General features: G+C 38.9%; 1 protein-coding gene across 1 annotated transcript in view; it reads left to right on the top strand.

Moving 5' to 3' along the window:
• The window catches only part of JAKMIP1 (janus kinase and microtubule interacting protein 1), an 87628-nt gene extending 66093 nt beyond the window's left edge, over nt 1-21535 (top strand). The window contains exons 17-20 of the mRNA XM_059817382.1: nt 1925-2002; nt 3587-3790; nt 18700-18765; nt 21485-21535. Coding sequence (XP_059673365.1) covers nt 1925-2002; nt 3587-3790; nt 18700-18765; nt 21485-21535 — 399 coding nt within the window. The remainder of the gene's footprint in view (nt 1-1924; nt 2003-3586; nt 3791-18699; nt 18766-21484) is intronic.
• Nucleotides 21536-21864: the final 329 nt, after the last annotated feature.

The raw sequence follows: 21864 nt of genomic DNA on the forward strand, positions 1-21864 counted from the left end.
TAAGCAGGGTAGGACCAGGCCTGTCCTTACTATGCGTTACACAGTGCATGGTGGTATTACATCTTGTACAACAGCCATGTAGCTGTTGCTGTAATCCACATAAGAAAATCATGTCACCTGGGTAGTCAAGGTGGGATTCAGTTGCATAAACATGGTGTCTAATGCCATATAACATTCTTCAGAGTTCTGGAGATGTCCCCAAGGGCTTGAGAAATATGTCCTACAGGACCTGTTGGAGACTCCTGCCCTTCTGACCAGCAGCTGAAGTAGCATACCCTAAAACAGTTATAATAGCAATAGATGCCCATCTGTGGGTAACTGAATTCCAGCCCCAAGATCAAAGTCTGACTTAAACTTTTGTTCTACTTTCAATATTAATTCATAGGTAATTAAAAGAACTCCAAGTTTACAAAAAACCCGGAATAATAGATATTATAGTTCTTATACAGAGAACAAATAGCAACTTACTCCTCTGAGTCCTCTAATATTGGTCTTGTATGTTGCTGCTGTCACCAATTATGAATTGTTCTTAACAAGTGGGAGGTCATCTGTAATCATTTTATGCTCTGAGCCCCTCCCAATCGTTAATTTTCTGATAAGAATTTATTTGTTTTAAACCAGATGTTTGGAGTGAGAATTCATCATCACGGTTTGTGCTTAAGCAAATTCTGTGCCAGTGCTACACTGACAGCTGACAGAAAAACTGTCGGAAGTCCACATATATGTCTGAAGTTAAGATTTGGCCAAATAAGTGACTTTGGGGCAATCCCATATCCAGTAAAACTAACCAGACCAACAACATTTGATTTTTTTTTTATACTGTTAATAAAAGCTACAATCAATCATCTTAAGAATGCTATATATTTAATTTGGCATTTTTTCTGTATGTTGGGAAATGCAAGAATTTTTCCCATCATTCTTTTTTCTATTCAACATATTAAATTCAATCAAAGGGCTTTTCTGCTTTCTGGACTCCTACTAATTTTTTTGAGCATGAAAACCTGCCTTGAAAGAAAAGCTAATAAAATCAAGTAACTATTTTATCTTCTACTTACTATCATCCAAAACACTCTGAAGGCATGTTTTGCAAGAGCACTGTCACCAGCCAGTTCTCACTTGACTATTCAGGCAACCATTCAAATGTCCACAATTTTCGTGCAACATCATGCTTTTGGATACTCAGTTCCACTGAAATCCCAGCCTGTGTTACAACCGCAAAGTTTTGCTTCTGTGAAAGTTGGTGAGTTTGATTTTAAAACGAAAAGCAAAAAATCCCTGTAAATCCTAGGTATGTTGAAAACTTCTTCAGCTAAAGTCACTTAACCTCTCTGGGCATCACTTTACCCATTTCAAATTGGCTTTCTACCATTACAAGTTGAGGACTGAATTTTTACTTTTGCTTCACTAATGCATGAGGAAATGCTGCTGCAGAGCCCAGCGCGGGCCCTGCATGTTCTGGTTTCCTGCCCAGAAGAACAGGCTAGACCACACAGATTACGGTTTCCCCATGATTTCCTTAAGAGTGCGTATTGGAGATTTTCAGAGAAGCAGTGAAGTGCCCTCACTTGTGTTCCTCTCTTCCCTCCCTTGGCCTGCCCCGTGCAAGTAATGGCTATTGGACCAGACACGTGCACATTCCCATTCACCTTTCAGCCGTTGTGTGCACTTCTGTCAGGTCAAGGCAGGTTTGTACACTGATGTAGAGGTCTATACTTTCTAGGTACAACTTGTTAATATGATACGCATATTTTAAGTGCTAATATTGTAAATTTGATATTCCAAATATCCTTAGGATGAATGTAGTCATTGGCTATAGATTTTCTTTTGCTTTCAAGTGGAAAGCTCACATAAAAATGATGGCATTTATGATTCTTCACGAATTAGGATAAAGAACAAACACTCCCTTGTTTTTATTATTGCTCAGGACCTGTTCAGTAAACAGAAGGGTTATTTAGAGGAAGAACTCGACTACAGGAAACAAGCTCTGGACCAGGCATACATGGTAGGAAAAGAACAGTCATTAAATTTTCATGTTTGAACAGATTTGACAAAATACAGGTTGTTTGTTTCTTTCTTCTAATTATAAATAGGGTTCTTTTTATTTTTCTGCAGACTAGGAAATCGAGTATTACTTAAATGGAGACGTAGGAAATGGATTGTAGTATTTAGAAGCATAATGTTTTTGCATTGCATTTTTTATTCTAAAATATGTGACCATCTTGTTAGTACATCTGGAATGGGAAGAGCTGGTTTATGTGTGCACAAAACCATGACTGGTAAAATATACCAGAAATTACTTCAGAACTTTTCTAATATTGCTTTTCCCTAGGCATTTGTAAATATTACTGCTGCTAACCTATCCTAAGTTGGGAATGCCTGTTCTTCCTAAGCGATTCCTTCCTGTGCTGTCCTAGCCAACGTTACCTTTCCTAGTTTTCAAAAGGGAAGCTGCAATCTTGCCTTCTTTCAGGCTAAGCAACAATTAGGAATTATCTAGGAATTGGTAAAACTGCACACCCAACTTTGTTAATAGTGAGACTTCAGGAAATCAAAATATAGTGGCCTGAAGAATTATTTATACTTTGTAAATATTTCTTATGGGGAAAACATTTTCAGAAAAGAAGCAAGGTCTAGTGCTCAGAGCAGATAACAGAGGTAAAAGCAAGCGGGCTCTATTTCTAGCACTGTGACCTTGGGCAAGCCATTTAACCTCTCTGTGCAGCTGTTTATGCATCACTAATATGGATAGAATTACCTACCTCACAAAGGTGTTATGAGGGCTAAAGGGATATTGTCAGATGCTCTTGATCCAAATATTGTCAGTCTTGATGCTGGTTTTTAATAGGATCACACTAACCCCAGTAGTCAGGGATACACTGCCGTGATTCCTTTCTTTCTTTACTCTTGGGAATACAGTTCTCTGTATGAATGTAAAGTTCTGCTGCGCTCTCTGCTTTGCAAAGTACTGCAGTTTTAGTCAGTGCATGAGAATCTGGTTAGGAATCTGACAAATGGCAAGAAACTGATGAGGGATTAGTGTATGCAAGTATACAAGTGTTCCTCTCTTCATTGCTTAAGGCAACTTGGAACTAAGCCAGCAACGTAGACTTTGAGCAATGGATGGCAGGACAGTAGGGCCTGAGAGAGGGAGACAGTAAGATTTCTGTTGTTCACAGTTCTCCCTGTGGGCTTTTTATTTTATAGGATGGCTTAACAATTCAGTTGCAGTTGAAGGTAATCTCTTAGTTTGCGTTAATTTTTTAAGGTTCGGCATCAGGAGTTGGGGTTTTATCAAGTATTGAGAGCAGACCTACAGTCTGAATCTTTCTTAAATAGAAGAAATCAATCATCTACTAGAAAAGGGAAGCATCGCCCGGGTGTATAAATCGGTGCCGGGAGGCTATGTGCACTCTGTGTGGAATGCTCCTCACTGCTCACGACTGCCGCTTTCTGTCTACCTGTCTGTGTCTGTCCTTCCCTCCTGCCTAAGGCTTGGCTTGCTAGCCTTCTCCTCTAGCTGTTGGTGGGTCGTTTGCTTGCTGGATTCAAATGGCGGCCTGTCTGTATGTGATTTGGGTTGCATTAGAAAATCCAGGAGCTGGAAGCCACGCTGTATAATGCCCTGCAGCAGGATCCAGGAAGGCGGGCAAGCGAGTTGCTGACCGAAGCCCAGAGGGAGGATTTGCGAGGTGCAGTGGAGAAGGTGCGGCGGCAGATCCTGAGGCAGAGCCGTGAGTTTGACAGCCAGATCTTGCACGAGCGAATGGAGCTGCTGCAGCAGGCACAGCAGGTAATCCTGGTTCTCTCTCCTCCCCCTTGTTGGTGTTACCTCTGTGGTTGCCACCACTGCCCATACAACAGCATCACTTCACCCTCACCTTGTTGAGTTACGCTTAGTCTATTCTTTGTATTGCTCCGTGTCAAGGAGACGAGCAGTGTTAGGACCCGGTTGTGCTGGGCATGATACACACACAAAATGAGTCACTCTCTCACTACAAGGTCCTGTTGCACAATCTGTTTCATGTGTGTACAACCACACAGTCTTCCACAGGACTCCAAGGGGAGCTTGTTGCAAGTTTAAGGCCTAAATTAGAAAAAAGCCAGAATGGAAGGTTGTAAGAGTGTAACACTATGAAAAGAGGAAAGGCAGAAGCAGTAGTTACATGAATCAAATTTTTTTATTTTTTCCCTCTTCTATTTCTTTTAGCTATTTGTGAAATCTTTTTAAATTAAAAAAAAAAAGAGCAAGTCATAGGCAGTCTTTTAAGACACCATTTACAAGCTTTTATGCCTTTAAATTAGTTCAGAAAAGCCTTGTCTGTCTAAGCCATTTCCTTAAGGACAAATACTGACAACTTGAATTCAGGCAAGTTCCTGGCAAGTGCAGTAATTATTTTCTGAAGAATCATTTGGTAGGATTGCTAGTTTTTCTGTGCAAATATTCAGGGAAAGAAGAGAGCTGCATGCCTCAGAGTGTTAATTATTCCAGCAGGAATAGTTGTTCCTAAGGGATTTGGTTCCTCTTTATAGTAACCTCTGGAAGATGCAGCCAGATACCCTAGATCTGAGGACTGCCCTCCAGTTGCTCTAGCTACTTTCTGTGCAAATCTGGAATCACATATTGTAAATGCCAAACTCTGCTATGCAGATGTGTTCAGGATGTTGTTGCTATCACAGATGCTGGTTACTGGGGCAAGGGCTTCATTTAGTTTAGTTCAAGCCTCTCTCTGTTCAGGTTGGCTTTGTAGATGAATATAGACCACAACTGATGTAATGTGCTGACCTGGCACTGTTGTGTTCATCTCCTCTCATCCTGCGGTGAAGAGAAGTGCTTATGGTGCCAGTGCTAGAGCTAAGCTCTGACTTCCTAGAAGTGTCCTTTCACTTACCCCTTCGCTGTCTTCCCTTGATTTGGAACATGTAACATTGAGATCAGGAGATTAATTATTTTAATGAGTGTCAGATCAGCGATGGTGTGCAGAAAGCTGGAGAAGGTAGGCACTAGCTGGTGCTAAAAGTGTCAGAAAGAGAGAGTAAATATATGAAATTAGGTAAATAAGGATGGAGCCAGAAGTTATTAGCTTAATGTTTCTAGTGTAGCTGAAAATTAGTGAGAATGGGGTTTTTTTGCCAGCCTCTTAGACAGTCCAATTTCCTAACCAGATATCAGGGGTTTAATTTGGGCTATGTTCCATTTGGTCCCATGGACTTCTCACTGTTAGTCAGAGCACTTTAGCTGCACATCTGGAGCACATCTTCAGTTGAGTCCAGTTCATGTATTCACAGATTGCTCCACAACATAAAGTTAAATATGATAAGTCTGGAAGAAAACTTCGCTCCTGCTCTGAACAAAAATGCTGGCGTAAACATAGCCTCATTAGCCATGGATGTTTATGTACCTGTCTCCAGATCCATTTTATATTGTGTCATTAGAGTTTTGCATTGTGCCTGTCTCATTAGACATGCTAATGTCACAGCCCTGCAGGACACGTTAAACTGAATTCTACTGCTTCATAAGGAGCTAAGTATTTTAGTCATCTATTTTTAACCCCCCGTAGTAGACAGGAAAAACAAAGGCAAAGAAGGTAGTTAATTTCCCTGTGGTATGGGAGACTAACAGATTGCATTTGAAATCCTTTGCTCAATTTCTTCTTCTTAGTTGTTTTCTTCTTGAAGGTTGTATTTGTTAGTCCTTATGGGACCAGTGGTTAACACTGATAACCTAGTAGTTGTATGCAAATGTCCACAGCTTAAAAACAAATGAACAAACAAACCCTAGCATGGATCAGTAGTTTCACAGGGCTAATTCTCATAGAATTACATTCACCTACACTAGCAGATGACAGCAGCTGAAACGCTAAAAAAATGAGAGCATACCTTTGTTGGCAGAGTCCTAAGGTATGGATGAAGCTGCTCTAAGTATAGTACATCCCTAGATGCTACATTAAATGAACCCCTTCTTTTCTTTCGCTGACATTGCGGCACTAGCAAGCACCCATTACACTTTATTCTGGCAAAACTGTGGTCTAGACCTGCTCATATTTGTACAGTCTGCAGTGCCTTTACAGTATGCACCACACTTCTTACTCTGCTGAAGTGGAGGTTATGGAGAATGGTAGGACAGCACGATGGAGCTGCAAGACTTAATACAGAATGTCCTTGTTGCAAAGACTCTTGAACTTCCCCTGAAACAGAAACCATGTATTAAAGACTCCAAGTTCTCTGAAACTCTGGAAGCTTGATCACTTCCAGAAGGCCTGTTTCTTTGCTTCTATTACCTTCTGGTCTGCCTGATACAAGAGCTTCAAAAGAACAACTCTACTTATCCTGGCAGACTGGCTACAACCTTCTCTGAGTCAGAGTTTCTGTGTCAGACATACAGAGTGGGGATCCAAGAAGATCTGATGATGGAGAAGGAGGAGTTCTCTCCTTCTGCATGTAAATGATCCTTGACAATACTGCAGGATGCAGAAGTGGCAAGGCATGTGATGAATGCTGCAGGTAGGTCTGCAGGGTTTCATTACAGGTGAACTGCTTCATGCAGAGACTTTGAGGATTCAGCTTGTGAGATGCTGGATTTACGGAGCTGGTTAATGTTCTTCCTGGGGAATGTACTGTCTGAAAGGGACAGGGACATGCATAAGAAAGAGGGTAAACTGTTGTCCAAATGTGAGCCTGTGCTGCTTTATGTGTGCTTCTTTGTCCAGATATAAAGCCTTAGTTCTTAGCCACTGGGTATTAATTTTGTTCCAGTGAAATAAATACGTTTTAGGATGTTAGGCCCTGTTTTACGTTAGTAGGTCTTTTCATCTCGGGCTTGTATAACCCCACATTATTATTGTTCATTAGTATATAAATGGAACCATTCATGTATGCCGCTTGTGTATTAAGGAAACCAGGCCTCTGTGGAGCCAAATTAGACAGACTGTGTGATTAGATCTGCTTGCTAAGGCATGCAAGGCTTTTATTAAACCCAGAGTGCAACATGCAGGTCTGGGGGACAGATCCTCAGCTGAAGCATATTGACAGTACTCCCTTTAAGTCAGAGAAGGTGCTTTGATTTACACCATCCTTTCTATTTGGAGGAGGCAAAATATGTTAATTAAAAATCTGTCATGAGCAGCTTGTGATATTTGCTTCTAGCCATAGGGTATGTGCAGTTCAACTGCCGTTCCTGCATATATTGCCATCAGAAATGTCTCATTGCACTACACTGTTATTACAAGCTTTTATAAATCAGTGTCTGGTTAATTTTTAGTAGGACTTCATTTAAAAGTAACATTTGTGCTCTAGTCAGTGCAGTGGCATGGCTTTTGTGCGTTTTGGAAAATACAAAGATAATTTCTAGCAGATTCTGTTAAGAAGGGTAATTTTATTTTTTTATATATATATATATAACATGCTAAGCCATTTCTAGAGAGAGAGGAAAATGTGTTGGTGTAGCTATAAAAAACATCTCTGAGAAAAAGTGTTTCAAATAGAGCAATACATTGTGTTTCTGAAGTAGTGATAGCAACTTCCTAACTAAGGAAACTCAAAAAAACCCCACCCTCCAAAAAAACCCCCACAAAAATCAAAAATCCACACAGCATCGTGGTTAGATCGCCTTAAAAATATATTGTGATTGTGTTATCTGCTGAAATTGATAAATATTTAACAGTCAATTTATGCCTTATATAAACCAAATGAGATCTAACTTGGAATATATTCCTGTTGGTTTGACTGTAGCTGCTTCTGGAGTAAGAAACTGTGGAAAGGGATCAGAACCAGGCTTTAAATTAGATAGATTAATTCAAATTGCACTCATGGCAGTATTCAAACATGAAGAAAATTTATAATAGAAATAGAATTTATTCTGATTTCATTTTAAGTTATTTTAAACACACCTGCTGTCCTTGAAGGACAGCAGGTAGACACACACTCAGTTCCAAAAATGGTTGCTGCCAATCAGAACGGATATGAAAGACAGATTTTATTAAGGTAATCCAATAATTTCCTAGAGCAGTCTTATCTTTGTATAAAATTGTAAGAAAAAAGAAATAGAAAAGATGTGTTTGTTCACTGTGTCATCAAAAAGTGTGAAACTTTTTTTCTCTGAGTTGCACTGTAGTATCGTACTAAGCTGGGGGTGTTTTATTCTAACTTGGGTTAGAATATTCTTGGGTGGAGCTCAGTTTTACAGAGTAAACCAAACCACTTCTTCAGTTCTAGACCTGAATATTATACATCTATGGAATGCTGAAGGCATCCAAATTCCAGCTCTAAATAGTTGGAATATAGCTGGAAATATTTTAACTAAGTTTTCTTTAAACTATGGTGTTTAGTCCTATGACCAGGTTGGATTATCCATCTGTAATAAAAGTAGCAATTGCCACTTTATTTGCACGTTTTACTAGAAGGTGGCATAGGACAATCCTTTAGGTCAAAACAGGTATAACTCAAAACTGACCTCTATCTGTCACTGCCATATTGAAGGATTCACTACAAATGTGGTGCCTCAGGCACTTTTTTCATGGACACCAAGGAAAAGTCAGGAACAGTGATGTCTTTTTTCATCCTGAAATGTCAAAATACAAACATAGCTTGAAATTGAGAAAGACCAAACTAATTTCCTTCACTAAGTTTCTTCGTTCCTTTTTTTTCTGACCTGAAGAGCCAAGTTCCTACTGCTTAAAGGTCAAACAAAGCTATAGTGGATGCCATTCCTCCATGAGTTCTCCCTGCTCTCTCTTAGGTAGGACACCTTTTTCCACACTGGGAGAGTAGTTGGCTTACAAATCCATAGGACTGGATGTCACCACATCTATAAGATCCTATTGGCTCAAGCATTTGGAATACATATTTGGTTTTTTTGTTGCTTTTACTCTGAAAACCTTCACTTAAAAAAATTTAATTTGTTAATACATAAATCGCCAGTGTGAAGTAGGAACCTGAGATTTGCCACTTGATATACTACTGATGTTCAGGTAAAGCTTGGATAAATCCAGCAGCTGTTCTGCTCCCCTTCGCTGTGTAATCTGTTATGGTTGATAGACCACCTATTTTTCACTCAAGGAGAATTATTAAGGTTTAGTGTTTGACTGGGAAGCCTCCTGGGAGAGGGAGAGAGGGAGGGAGGATGCTATGCTCACTGTACCTCATTGATAGGCATGTGGATGTGTTGTCTTAAATTAGTCCTCTTTGGCCCATTGCATTGTGTCAGAGAGAATAAATTAAAGACATCCCCTCCTCTGGCTTGTTGCCTTGTGCCAGAGAGCCTGGCTTGGTCAAAAAAGATCACAGCTTTATCACACAATTCAAAAAGTAGGTAGAAGTATTATTACTAAGGTTACTACACAACAATAACTGAGAAAGTCTCAGATCATTTACATCCAAATCTATAGAGATACGATCTGTTTTTAATGTTTTTATTTTAAATCTGAAGTGTTCATGTGCTAGCAAAGTTCATCCCCAGCTATTTGCATACAACTCTACACGAAGAGGAATCCATAGGGCAACCAGTGATTTTTTTTTTTTTTTTTTGCTATTACTAATGCTTGCAGCTGAGAAATGTTCTGCGCTTTGCTGTTCAACACATAATAGATTACTGTTGATAATACATTTTTTATATTCATGAATTGCTCTTAAAGGCTTCTTACATCGTAGCTGTGATTTATATTCATCAAGCACATCATGACTAGGTTAATCATAGTTGACCTGTGTCATGCAGGAGTGAATGTTGAGTCTTTCAAGGCATCATTGCTGCTATAATGACAATATTACAATAAACTTCTGTAATTTCCCACAGATGACATGCATTGCAGATGAGAGTTCATTTTTGTCGTTTCTATATTTTTATCTTACAGTGTTTCCTTATGTATGTTTTCTCTATATTTAGGCTTCAGATCAAGCCATGACCGCTTTGCTAACTGCCTTAGTGATGCTACTTGTCTGTATAAGTGATGATAGCAGGACTGGTGTAATACCTACAAAATGTATCTGAAAGGTCTGCTCCCTTTGTCCTAAACGAGGTGTGATTGAGGTTGCACTCAAGTTAAGAGCAACTATATGCCTTAAAGCAACGTTAGCATCAAGAAAGCTCTCATCTGAATTTGAATGCTGAAATCCTCTCATATGAAATCCTGAAAGGCCAGTGGGAGCTGAGGAAAGGCAAGTCTAAAAAGGAAAGTGTTGTGAAGTTTGTTATAGAAGTGAAGATTAAATGTGTTTTCCTATGCACAATTCATACATATATCATGATACTTAGTTACACGGAAATTTGCTATTTAAATATCAGAATGTAATATAATCTAAACCTAATGCTAAATAAATATTACACCATGGTTTGGTGGTTTTTTTGTGGGTTGGGTGGTTTTTTTTTTTTCAGATAATGAGCCTAGACTGTCAGGGAGTCAGTTTTAAGATGTTGAATGTTTTCTGAGCTCACATAGACTTAGAATAGCCATTCCATGTAGATATAAGGCTAATGTGGCTTTAATTATTGTTTTTCCCTAATAAAAAGCAATAGGACTGTTGATATTCTTCTGTTAGATATCAATGTATGATGGGGTTTAACTATAGCATAAATTAAAAGACTCTCAGTGTTAAAAAAAAATCAAGATTACTAATAAATATTAAACCATATCTTCATGTATATATAGTCATTCAGTCTCAGCTTATAACAAATAATTATTTTAAGTTAAATGGATTTATAAAATTCACTGATTTACTACTAAGACCAATGTGATTGAGTACATATTAACTTTCATGCCAAGAAATGCATCAGTGCAGCTGCTAAAAGGTTCATTCTCCTCAGGAAAGCAAATAAAGAAACTACAAATGCATAATAAAGATTAACAAGAACAATTCTCCTACTTCAGTATCTATTAATTGGATTATCATGGTTGAGACTGCAGAACACAGAAAGGAATGAAATTTTTACCTGCTATCTAAAGAAAGACCTTGGTGAGAATCAGAGAGTTATGGTATATCCAAATTTATCTATTATTATTATATTCAACTGGCTGAAATTTATATTAAGTTTTCATTCATAAAGTAAAACAAGATGGCAACAAAAATAGTTTAAGTTAATGCTGTTACAGTGTGCTTGCTTGTTTCCTTATGATCATTACTCAAAATCACGTTCTAGGAATATGGGACTAAAGGGGACATTTGGATTCCTGAGTCCAGACCCCTTACAGTAGCAGATCCAACTGTTTCAGTGAATGCATGTGGCAATTACCTATGCAAATTGTATTGTAAACTCAGTAGAGGCTTTTAAACAGCCATTAAAATGCATTAGATTTTTAAAAAGAATCAAGAAAATAATATATTTATTTTCATTAAGGAATTTTATCCATCAGCTTAGTGATTTGAATAATAGCTAAAGGCAAATTAGTTTATATTAATCTTTGTTTAAATTTATACACGTAACATAGTTATACTGTTCACATTATTAAAGATCTTACATACCTGTGTCTTAATAGTGTTGAGAAGCTGCTTAAAATAATGATAATATGGAACAATAGTGATTCTTCCCTTTGTCAGATTGATAAAATATTTCCCTTTCTAAATTTTGCTGCAGAATGAGATACGTTCTTGATCATAAGCTGGCTTCAAAGACTCAAAACATGGTTCATGGCTGATATAGTCCATCCGTGGTGCCTGTCCTGTAAATGTACATCAACTTGAACCTTTCCAACATTTCAGAGCCGAGGCTCTAAGCAGCTTAGTAAATCCTTCTTTGTCTTCTTTGTGCTAAAATTATCAAATTGTTTTCTTGGATTTGCTGGTGAATGTAAATCCAATAAGAGTGTGTCACAGGAGCTATTAAGGTGATCTCTAAACCCTCTGATTAGTACATTCTTGTGTTTTCACAACTATACTAGCATGGCAAGGAGCATATTTTGCAGACAGATAAATTCATCTTCTTGATGTCGCTGTCAGTATAACAGTATGTTTGGATGGGCCCTTTACTTACACACTTATCTAGGAAACAAGAACATCAGTTCTGCAGCTTGACACCTACGTGAAGGATGATGTGGTCATCATTGTCTGAAAGATGAAATTTGTCACAGAAGTTCCTTTCCTGGTAGCATTTTCCCCATTTGGCAAAGCTCCTTGAGGATTTGAAGCCATCCAAGACATTGGTTCAGGACTGTGAATGACTGGCTTGGAGAGGACAAAAGGCTTGGATGAAGAAGTCCACTTCATCTAGCCTGCATCACTATCCAATAGACAGAAAACATCAAAATTCTCAGAATCTGTGTTTGATATTAAAAAGGTATCTGGGAGATCGGGTCAGAAAAACAGAATGCGTGCAAGGGACCATGTAATTGTAGAGAAAGACAGTCTGTTTCTCATCAGAATTGGAGGTATCATGAAAGAAAAACTAAAACGAATGAGGAAATACACACATTTTGGTTCTTTGGTGGACGAAATTTGGACATAGCATTTTAGAGTAGTAGGGCACTTCATTACACCTCAGATCAATTTTCTTTCTTTGTAATGCTGAAGTTCTTCCCATGACAAACTCTCAAAATGAGGACAAATCATTATTAGGCTGATTTATTGCCTCCAGCAGAAAAAAGATAGCTCTGAGACTGCAATCCAGAGCTCACTGAGCTCAGTGGAAGGATTTCCATTTATTTCAGCACTCCTTTACAACAGGCGCTATATTAATGGAAACGGTACTTAACATGGATGCATTGCTATTATAACACAAGTTGGGCACACGTACTTCATGTTTACTCTGTGGCAATGCAATTAACTTTTTTTTTTTTTAACAAAGCAATATTTTTCTTCTGGCTAAACCATTCCATGATGTTAAGTAATGGAAGTGCAATACTGTCGTTTCCACTAGCAGCTTCATTATTTGTATTTCTTTCCTCCATTAATGCAAGCTGAGTTTTCTAAGCCTGTGTTACTGGAATTTCTTTGTTAGTGAAAGTGGAGTAATATTTCCAGGCACACATCCACCGTCATGCTGCTTGCATTTCACCTAAACCTTGATTCCTCAGGCCTCCCAGAGATGTGTCTTGCAACCTTGAGGTTGCAGTATAGCCACAGTAGCCAGACCCATGCTAAAAATGACAGAAATTTTCCTTTTGAAAACAGTACCTAGCTGGTTCTCCACTGGCAATGCATTAATATCATTCCATTGGACCTGACCTCTGATTAGAATGGTCTGCAAGGAACCCATTGCCTTTAATTCAGTTTTAAAAGCTGTATTAACCCTTTTTTTTGCACCTTTGTACAGGGGATTCATGACAATAATGAATTTGCATCTGGGGTTATCTAGCCTTTTGCTGAGTTTGGATGTATTTGGAAAACAAAAATCTCTAGGGGAATTATCCAGCTATCAGGAAAACTGAGCTGTACGTGCAGAGACACCTGAATTGGTCCCACATAGGCCAGCTCAGGCAGCATACTAACTATAAAGCAATGCTTCATGCAAACTTAGAGACTCCTCTTCTGGAGGAAGGTCAGAACTGCTGGGAGTAATAATGTGTAGTCCCATCTTGGTGTCTCAGCCTTCTGTTACTTCAGAAAGGAAGAGCTGACTCGTCTTAAGTTCCCTACCAGTACTGGAAGATACACACAAAAGGCACTTGTCATCCAAGTTTACCAAAGAGAAGTAATTGCTTAAGTGAATAATTGCACTTCAAGAAGTGTATCCCGTTTCTCAGAAAGATGAACTTCCCATCATGAGGTGAAAGGAAATGAGGGTTATGAGCATTTAGGAGAAGTCTTCTGCACATTAGGAATCTTCTGCTAAGAAAAATGTTTAATTTCCCGCTTTTGGGCAATTTGACAGCCCTTTGTTTGGGAGCTCTCCAGGCGTTGGATTGAAGAGGAGGGGCAGTATATGATCACGGCAGTCCGTGAACATATGATTTATCCAATTGGAAATGACTGATGGTAAACTTCCCTTTTACGGCTCTGTTCAGTAAAGTAATGTCATATATAGCACCATGTTAGGGGAGCTTTAGCAGACTTTCAGTCATGTGCCTGTCTTCGCACTAGAGACTTCCAAAGGAAATGTATGCTTTAGCTGCCTGAACTTTCTGGATGTTCTCTCTCTTACCTAATTGTTAGCATTTTTTAGGCTGTCCATCTGGGCTATAGCTGTGCCACCTACCTTTGTACATATAATGTATACATAACTAGTATTTATAATTTACATTTAATAATGAAACGTCAAAGTCTGTTCAAGTTGCAGTCAAGTAATAAGTAAGGCATATGCTGTACATCTTTAGCATCTTTGTCGTGTAGCTGCCTGGAAATGCAAATGGATTTCACAGCTGAGCCTCATTCCTGACAGAGGTGAAGCTGCTGTTCCAGCCGGGGCTCGGCCGGCAGAGCCATCTGCTGTTAACTCAGTACAGCCCTGGGGCCCCCGCAGCCCCTGCTGCTTTCCGGCTGCTTGCAAGCACTTGCTCAGAAGTGGCAGCAAACTTCATTGCTAGTGGAAGGATGACTTTTTTAGAAGGAATCATAGAATCGTTTAGGTTGGAAAAGACCTTTAAGATCGTCAAGTCCAACCGTTAACCTAACACTGCCAAGTCCACCACTAAAGCATGTCCCTAAGCGCCTCATCCACAAGCCTTTTAAATACCACCTCCCTGGGCAGCCCGTTCCATTTATCAAGTAGGTGCCTGCCATACTGAAAGGGATGCTTGTCCAGCCCTCTTTCCAAAACTCAGGAGAGCTCCATGAGAGTGAAGGTAGTAACAGGGAGTATTCACAAATCTACCTGTGCATCATCCTGAAGTTTTGTAAGGTTTTATTTACTATTGCAATAAAATCAATGACAGATTAGTATTCATTATTTTGGCAGGTTGAGGTCGAGATGGTCAGTGTTAAGAATCCATGTCCCTAATGTTTGCGGTCTTCTCTTTCATGGTTACAGTCTCATTGCACTATTTCTGTCTGACTGTGGCTCTTTGTTTGCCTACAGTAATTCCTTTGTATGGCCCCATGATTTGACAACACAGCGTTATTCTCATGAATCCTGTCAGTCCCAAAAAGGTGCACGCATGTGACTGAGGGGCAGCTATTAACTGTAGGAACACAGGAATTGCTAGAACCCAGCAGAACACTGCTCCACTTTGTCCCTAATCCTCGCTCTGACTGTGACCAATGCTAGGGGGCTTAAAGGGAACAGAAGCACTGTACTGGTTTTAGATTATCTGTCCATGACTTTTGTCCCTCCCTTTTTAAAAAATGAGAATAAACAAAAGAACAGCCTCTGACTTTCTTCTCAACCAAGACTTCACTGTTTGGACAGCAAGATATAGTAGATTTTGTTGCTTCCTTGCATAGTCTTTTGTGCAGTTGAAAATGCTCTGGATTTACCTTGCAAGGTTCCTGAGAGCCTTGTCAAGGATAGAGCTGAATGCATCTTTTATAGCACAGCTGTTATAAATCTATACGACAAAGCTTGGCTTACTGATCATGAATTTAAGCCCTGAAGCATGAAAGTAGGTGGAATTTCTTGATAACAATAAAATAGTTCTGCGTGATTTGTTGTCACAGTTATGCTTTTGCAAACATAAACAAATCAGAATTCATTGAAAGCATCTAATCAAGTGTTGAAAACCTGAGAGTGAGTCCACAGCTTCTTGATTCTTGCAAATAAAAGGAACAGTAGATAAAGATGTAAATGCTTATACTGAATCTCAAGTGGTCCTGCCTTTTGGTCTTAATTAGTATGTGTAATTTTTGTGTCATTTCCTTCTCGGTAGCTTAATAGAACCATTGACTGAGCAACATCTCTTGCTACTTCTAGAAGATACTTTTTTGTTAAAGCTAGGATTATTGCATGTAGCTTACATGTATTTTTTGAAGTTGTATTTTGGAAATTGTTATCTTTGTATTATCAAGATAATGCTGTAAACGTAGATAGGTACATTGGGGAAAAGAATTATTTTTATGTGTTAAATACCGTATGCAGATGTAAATCTGTTTTTTCCTGCCAATATATTGCATATTTATGAATATATTTTTAAGGCCATCTCTGCAGTTAAATGGAAAGAAACGAGTTAAATCAGATTTTTCAGGATATATAAATAGGCTAGGCTGGTTATCTTCCAGTGCTGACCCTGTGCAACCAGAGGATATTGATGGGAATAGCTACGCCCACTTCATCCTCCTGGATAATCCTCCCTACAATACTCCAGGGGAAAGCAAGTAAACAACTAGAAGTAAACTACCCCAAGCTTTGATACCTGATGGAAAATCCCAGCCCGCGGTTGTGTTTTAGAACAAATTCTGACCTGTCTAGGTTTGAACTCTTAATTTCTGTAGTGAAGAAGTTGGTTACAAAATCTTACTCATCTGTAGCATAAGTCTTCTGTCATTGTGATTTCCATTCATATAAGGGGAATACTAGCTATTTCAACACTAGTCACCTGTCTTCAACATCCTTAGGTGGCAAATCTGGAACAGGTCTACATACACATATGTATACATAAAAGTATCTGCCCTACGTACTATATCCACCCTGTATATTTCTGCCTTACTGACATAAATCTAGTTGTTTTGAGGATTATTTGTAGATCTTCACTGCTAAGAAATTCAACCCTACGCTATTCCCTTTTAATTGCTAGGTTGTCTTTGTATTTAAACTGATTTTTAGGAAAGTGTGTATTTCTTCACCTTAAAACTATTCTCTATCTTTCGTCTCACAAAGTTTAACTATTATGATGGGTTATGGGTGGGAATTGGAAAACAGAAGCCTCAGCCCTTTTTTTTTTTTTAACTATTCTGAATAGCTGGAGAGAATAGCTGAATAGCTGTAATCTTTTGAAAAAATTAAAAATTCATAAGGGAATAATAACATCTCAATTTTTACTTAATTAATAGAATTCCCAAATCTGAAAAATGCATCTTATCCTAATTAACATGTTCTTTTATAAAAGAACACTTGCTGTAAGCCCTGAGGTGAGAAAGCCACCAGGTCTTTGGGGGCTTTTTTATTTTCCCTTTTTTCTGGAGGTGAGTTCTCAGCAGATATTGAGAAAATATCTCACATGATAAACCTTGAAGGTGAAAATGGTATTTAAAGATATTGCTTCTCTCCACTTACCTCACCATGGTCAAATTTTATCACAGAGCATAGCAGGACCCCCAGAGAAGTGAAGTCTGTCACTCAGCTCTGGGATGTGTTTGTGAGTAGGAATCAAATGAGTGGGAGAGAAACAAGAGTGTAACCTGATGGAGCAGGGATCTCAGAGGTGATTACATCTGCCTGCTTCTCATCCCATGGCTTTTCATAGTGATTGTAATATTCCTAGTACATACGGTATATGAAGATGATTGCTTGAGAGACAGACTTGCCTTGAGCAGGGAGTAGATGAAGTATAAATCAATTCAAATGTAACAGAGGAAAAGTGAAGTTAATACAGCTGTGCTCAGGGCATTTGTTACTGTCAGCAAAGCTGCATGCACTCGTGTCACACGAGGGTAATCTGGTTTGTGCTTTTATATTATCTGGGGAAATCTCTGAGCAATGCAGCATAATACAGTGGAGGTTTTGATTGACTTATTCTGGCTGCATAATATTCAAAACAGTCATTTAAGCAAAATCTTTTTATTTTAAAACAGCAGCAACAATAACAAAGCCATTGCTTGTGACCTGTCTGCAATATTTGTGTGGAGACTAGTATGCCCTAGGCAAGGTGAACTGCAGGGTGGATGTACCTCATCTTTGGGGTAGCTCCAGGTTAGATTTGAAATGTTCAAGCCGAACTCTGTAGTTCTCAAAACCAGTACAAAATGGTTGTTGGATCAGCTGCTGCCTTGCTGCGACTGTCCTGGGCTACCATGAGTGTGCGGCATTTCCCACTATTGGAAGTTGATAGTATAATGTTGCTCTTTGTTTCCCAGTGGCTGCTGGTAGGAGATTCCAGGTTTCTGCCTATAAAAAAAAAATTTATGAACCTACTTTATCTGTAACAAGTATAATATACTAAAAGTGCAATAAAATGCATCTTCTTAACGTAGAAGCACAGAGAAAAAAAAAGAAACAGAAAAAGAAAAGAAGCATAACTTATAGAAAGGAAATAAAGGGACAGAAATAAGATAGGATATGTGGACCCAACAACAGTCATATTTTTGGAGAACTGAAGAAGGAAAATCCTTAAAAATACAGAGAGCTGCACTGAAAGAGGCATTACCTCTGGTGGGAGGTGACTGTGGTAATAGGACGGAGCTGAATCTCTGGATGCTGTCTTGGTGATGATCTGAAAATCTGTGTGCTCTGTTTTTCTGGTATAGCATGACTGTGCCAGAAGCATAGTTATGTTTTCTAGGAAAGGAAAATAGAGAGTTAAAATGAAATGTGATAGTATCATCTACTGACTGTCTAGGTAAGTAGAAAAACTTCTGGCAGTTGAAGAGAAAGCATTGTACTTCTAAGAATTTTGGTGCTAATTGGAATTGTCTGTGTGTATATGTTAAAATTATGATTAAGGAGTGGTGATGATTAGGCTTCCTAGTAGTAATGGTGTTCTAAATGTGTAGCATCTTTAAAATGCCATGGTTTCATGGAAACATGGAGCAATCCTGCCATGAACATGCCTAATATAACTGTAAAGGAAGTGTTACATTAATAATGGGCATTTGTTCTCTTAATTTTCAATCTATTTGTTATCTTTTTGATTCATATACTTTTCAAATTAGATATAATAATTTCTATTTTGCTTTTTTCTGTTTCAGCGAATTCGAGAACTAGAAGATAAAATAGAACTTCAAAAGAGGCAACTCAAAGAAATTGAGGAAAAGGTAAATAAATGCCTGGGCAATGCCAATGGAATTCTTTTTTCCATACTAATTTATTTTTCTCTGTTGCATTGACATTAATAGTACTTAACCTAATATCATGAAATCTATTTTAAAACAAGAAAGATTAAATTTGAGTCATTGCTACATGAAATGAAGCTCAGTCCCTAATCTGCTCAAAATTATTTGCTATCTGGGTTTTCTATAAGTACAGAAAAGAATCAAGGGGTCTGGAAAGGCACTAGTCTAGAAGGAGGAGGATTTGCTGTGGTTTAGATCAAGAAACAACATAAAGATTTGTCTCTGTCTGACAGAAGCAGTTAGCTCAGCCCTGTTTTTCAGATAACCCTGCTTTGCAAAACTTGCAAATACTGAAAATTAAAAAGAAACTTAATGAGGTGCATGTGGCAAACACTGCAAACAAAAAATATTTCTTGCTTTAAGACAGAAAAAAGTTCCAAATTAGTATCCCAGATCCAAATTTTCTCCTCTTTTGAAGAAGCTCTGATTGAGGCTTAGGACAGCAAAGCTACCTGGGTCACTGTGGTCCCAAGCAAGAGATGGCACGAGGTTCCTGGACCATGGGCTCAAGTGTTTCCCAGATCTATGGAGTTTAGGCTGTTCCACAGGGCATAGGCTGGCAATGGGGCTTTCTCTAAGCCCTAGCAAAGTGTTTTAGTTATGTTGCTTTTGCTAGGCCAGTGCCTAGATCCCAAGATTATTCACATCATCATCTCAGGTTCATTTTTACCGGTACATATGGGTACAAACCTGCTGCTAGGCTGAATGGAGACGTTAGGGGAGTTTTCAGTCATTATTTTTTTCTTTTGGGATCAGAATGGCATAAATGAGAAAAAGAAAGGCTTTTGGAGGACTCTGAATGGAGTTGGAAGAGGTCAGTGGGGCTTGCAGAACTGAGAGAGGCCTTGCAGAGCAGCACGCTGGATGTGGGAAGGGTTCTTCCTCACCCTTCACTAATCTCACTGTACCTTCATCTGCTCTCAGGATGTGGCAGTCCCCCCTGTGTCCCCCTCCAGGGGTACTGCACTTCTAGCAGCTACTCCAATTCCCTCAACAGCTTCCTTGGCCCCTTCTGCTCCCACAGTAGTTGTCTCCCATCTGCAGTACCTTGTCCTGCACTTTTGGAGCCGTGATATCCAGCTGGGTTTGTGGAAGATCCAGGAGAAGAGCTGTGAGGAGCTGGGCTGTCTCCTGCTGTTGCTAATCATCACTTTACACCACCCCCACTACTCCCTGGCTGGGGCTAGACTGTCTGTATCCATTGGGGAGGCAGTGGTCCCCGTTTCCACTAGCAGAGAAACACAGGCAATATCCACCCCTTAAAGGGCTCCTTTGCTGCCTTTGCCCTCATCTGCCCTGGACCACTTCTATACCTGAAGCTGTTCCTGCCTAACAGTCAGTGATGTCCAAGATGCTACAGTTAACTCCTCAAGGCAGAGAAACCTTGAGGGATAGGTGATATCTCTACATGTTAATTACTGCAAATACTAGTGTTTACCCACCTATTCTAAAACATAAAATCTGTAGATGTTGCAATTGCCAAAATGTAAGCCTTTAGTCATTGCCATTACAATTTACAGAGTAGGTATTGGATTAGACAGACTGCTAATTTTGAAAATGGAAGTTAGCATTATCTGTGCTGGTTCATCAGTGCAATGGATGGGGAAAAGCACTGGAAAAGAAACAGCCTAATAACAAGCTTAGCAGAAAGCTGGTAATGAGTTAAAATGATTAACGTTCTCTTTGCCTTAACGTTACATTAGCAGGAGACCTCAAAAAAGCTTCATCATTTTCTATTAACCTTCAGCTCCTGGATGGGTGGAGGGCTTCCTTCTGTCTGTATTACATTTGAATATTTTTTTCCTTGGGATTAAATCCCATTCTGAATTTGACTGCCTGAAGGAAGATTGTGTTGTCAGAGAATCAATGAATTATATACTTCCACTTCATTGTTCTTCTGAAGGTTTAATATATCAGTGGGTGCAGAATGACACCTACATGCCACTGATACTGAGAACAATAATTTCTTGTGGAGAGAAGTCTTATGCTTCTGAAGGAAGGGTAGTATTTATAGCTGAGCCTCATCGCTGGTTGTAGCTAGTGGTAATGCACCACTTATAGTTACTGTGTCATGAGTATGGCTTTTTATTTTCCTTTAGGAATGGATTCAGTTTTTAAGTTTTATGTAAAATTCTGTCAATCAGAACATAAGGGTGACAGTATTTTTGCCCTATAGATTCTCCAGCAAATTGTCCTGCTTCTAAAGGTATACAAAAGAATAATGCAAAATCTCAGTTTTATTCTACAAGTTGATACATGAGGAACAAGTGCTGTTTAAACATGTCATGCTTTTCTCATAACTGATTCTCTACCATTTAAGTTGCATTTAGTTTGTGCCCTTGGCTTGGTAAGTCTCAGTTTAGGAAAGCTTTCAGGTGTGTAATTATAAGTACTTGCTTAACTGAGTCACAGTGCAGAACTTAATATTTCTGAAGTTACATAATCCATGAATGTTATTGTTTGCCCTCAAATACTGAATTTTGTACCGTTACCCCTTTTTAGAGTATACTGTATCTCTCTTTCAGATCACTCAATATTGACGTAAGACTAACTGCTGTAATGTCATTGGATTTCATACTACATATCTTACATCTTTTTTCTTTTCTTTTTTTCCTCATTTTCTTTTGATCTTATGTTATAGTTTTTGTTCCTTTTTTTGTTTTTTTCACTAGCATTCATTCTGTGGCCTTGATGACACAACTGAGCCAAGACGTGTGGTTGGTATTCTTTATATTTCTTTGCGCTCAATTTTTAACTCTTAAATTTTGCCATGTTTTGAGAATCGTCTTCGTAAGACCCTGAAACCACGGGGGAGGGTATAGTGGTTTTGCTTGCACAGGGAGGAAGAGTCACCTATAAAATCTGACTCAGATGCCTTCAGTTACCTTCCTAGGCTTCTGCAGAAGGTCACTGAGTTTTCAATGGGAAATGATTTTGCATCCTAAGATACTGACTGCCCTAATTGCAGTGGGTGCTTTTCAATTCTGCAGAGCAGGTACGTTTTGTCTAAAAGTTCAGGTA

This window comes from Gavia stellata, chromosome 5 (assembly GCF_030936135.1).
Source record: "Gavia stellata isolate bGavSte3 chromosome 5, bGavSte3.hap2, whole genome shotgun sequence".
In the NCBI taxonomy this organism is placed as follows: domain Eukaryota; kingdom Metazoa; phylum Chordata; class Aves; order Gaviiformes; family Gaviidae; genus Gavia; species Gavia stellata.